Source organism: Periplaneta americana, chromosome 11, assembly GCF_040183065.1.
Source record: "Periplaneta americana isolate PAMFEO1 chromosome 11, P.americana_PAMFEO1_priV1, whole genome shotgun sequence".
NCBI lineage: Eukaryota > Metazoa > Arthropoda > Insecta > Blattodea > Blattidae > Periplaneta > Periplaneta americana.
In genome coordinates this window covers 164,172,761-164,175,021 of record NC_091127.1, presented here as the reverse complement: position 1 = coordinate 164,175,021, position 2,261 = coordinate 164,172,761, and the positions used below count along the sequence as shown (strand labels likewise).

General features: G+C 34.9%; 1 protein-coding gene across 1 annotated transcript in view; it reads left to right on the top strand.

Moving 5' to 3' along the window:
* LOC138709559 (uncharacterized) overlaps positions 1-1,699 on the top strand; it is an 8,796-nt gene extending 7,097 nt beyond the window's left edge. The window contains exon 2 of the mRNA XM_069840418.1: positions 1-1,699. This exon is cut by the window's left edge and continues 499 nt beyond it. Within this exon, the coding sequence (XP_069696519.1) occupies positions 1-1,542 (1,542 nt within the window). The 3' untranslated portion in view covers positions 1,543-1,699.
* Positions 1,700-2,261: the final 562 nt, after the last annotated feature.

Sequence of the window (2,261 nt, the reverse complement as noted above, 5' to 3'; positions counted from 1 at the left end):
ATATCATTAGAGATGCTGAATTTAGCGCATAATTTGTTATGCAGCTTGAGAAGTGATGCCTTTATTGGGCTTACTAATTTGAAAAATCTTTATTTGTCGCACAACAGATTATCTACTCTTCATCCAGATGTCTTTATGCACTTGTCTAAGCTGAATGGTTTATATTTAAATGAAAACGAAGAACTTCAGATTCCAAGTAACAGTTCCTTTCTGAACATACAGACAGTGGAACTCTTGCAAATATCAGATTGTAATTTAAGTAGTGTAATGCCCATATCATTCAAACACGCAACTAACCTAACAAAGCTGGTCCTGAGCAACAATAACCTCAAGACTATAGATTATAATATATTTAGAGTCATGCCGAAGTTAACACATTTATTTCCGGACGGAAACCCACTAGAATGTGACTGTGAGCTCTTAAAGGTATGGAGATGGTGCCACGAACATAACATCGAAGTAGTTGGGTATATGGAAGATTTTGTATTATGTGAGATTCCTGAACAAGTGTCGGGGTTGTGGTGGGGAGTGCTTGGAAAGGCTCAGTGCAAAAATGGAAGCATAATGTACGAAGAAGACTACAATTCTGTAGTTCCAAATTACATTGAGAGACGTAATGTTTATTATTCAACATACGACAATTTTGTTACGTATGTTGAGCCTATAATATATATACTCTTATTTACATTTGGCGTGATTGGTAATGTAGCTATCCTAGTTGTGATAATATGCAATTCAGGAATGCGCACTGTTCCCAACTTTTACATAATGAATTTAGCTGTTAGCGATTTGTTACTGTTAACCATTAATACCTTATTTCCCTACAGCAATAAAGTGTTAGATTCGTGGCAATTCCGTGACGTTTTATGCCGAATGTTTGGGTTTTTCCGGCAATCTAGTATAGGAGTGTCTCCATATTTGATATCTGTTATGAGCATTCAGAGGTATCAAATAATATCGAGGCCTTTACACAACAGACGTCAATCTATGACTAGAATAATAACAATTGCAACCATCCTGGGAATATGGACAATATGTTCACTGTTTGCGATCCCACATACGTTAGCTATACATTTCAATGAAGTGTGTAATGTCTGGCTAAGCCTAAAATACTACCAAAAGGTAGTTGTGTTTGAACTTCTCGTGTTCTGCATTTTTCCCTTGGGCATAACGGTCTGTATGTATTGTTTGGCGGCACACCATTTAATGAGGAGTACCAATATAGCGTCCGGAGAAGTTCACAATCAAGGAAATTCGCGTAGGGGTACTACAAGAATTGTGTTGAGTTTTACATTGGTGTTTGTTGTTAGTTTGCTTCCGTATCACTTATTGTGGACTTCCATTATAAGAAGAGAATCTGACTATCCCATTGAGGTTTATTACATGTACCATATATCCACATACTTGCTTATATTTAATTCTTGTTTTAATCCAGTAGCACTGTGTTGTTCTAGTAAGTGTTACAGAAGATACTTCAAGCATTACTTACTGAAGTGGTGTGGGAGAAAGCCTCCGACCACTGCTAATATTTCAAAGAAATGAGTAACTGAATAGATATAAAAAAATGTAAAGCACATACATATGAAATAAACTGAGAGATTTTGTAACTTGTACATTACATATCAGATATTAATTTTGTAATAAATAATTATAAATATACTTATATGTACTGTAAAATGCATTTTATAAACATATTTAAATAAAAGGTCTTCCAATAAGATTGTCCTGTTTTAACATATAACATCTTGCTTGTTTATGAAGCTATTGCAGTCATATTTTTTTCCTCATGGTTACAGCCAATAGCGTACTATAATAATACCAGACAGCTAGCAGTTTTGCGTGCGAACGACGCTGGTGCTGCTACCTACCTGCCGGTGTGGAAATACTCGCGAAACAAGCTGTAATCAATTGCAATGCATATTCTTGCTGGGCTAGTTAATAGTTGTATTAATTAGTGCTGTGTTAAAATGTCAGGGTGTATGTGTGCTCTTTATAATTGTGACAATTGCAGCATTACAAATTGCTCCAAATGGTACTTTCGATTTCCGACATTTCATAAAACGTGAGTCAACAAAATTCGTTATTAGACCTAATGCCTTTGTCTGTGTTGATGGAACAATAAAAATTAGCCGTTTTATTTAGGCCTACTAAATGAATAGAAGTTAAAATATATTGGAAATTTTAAGGTTTTAGCAAATTAAGTTTTATTGTTTTCTACATGCCTTTACTAATAATTATTACAAGCATCAGAGTACTACCAT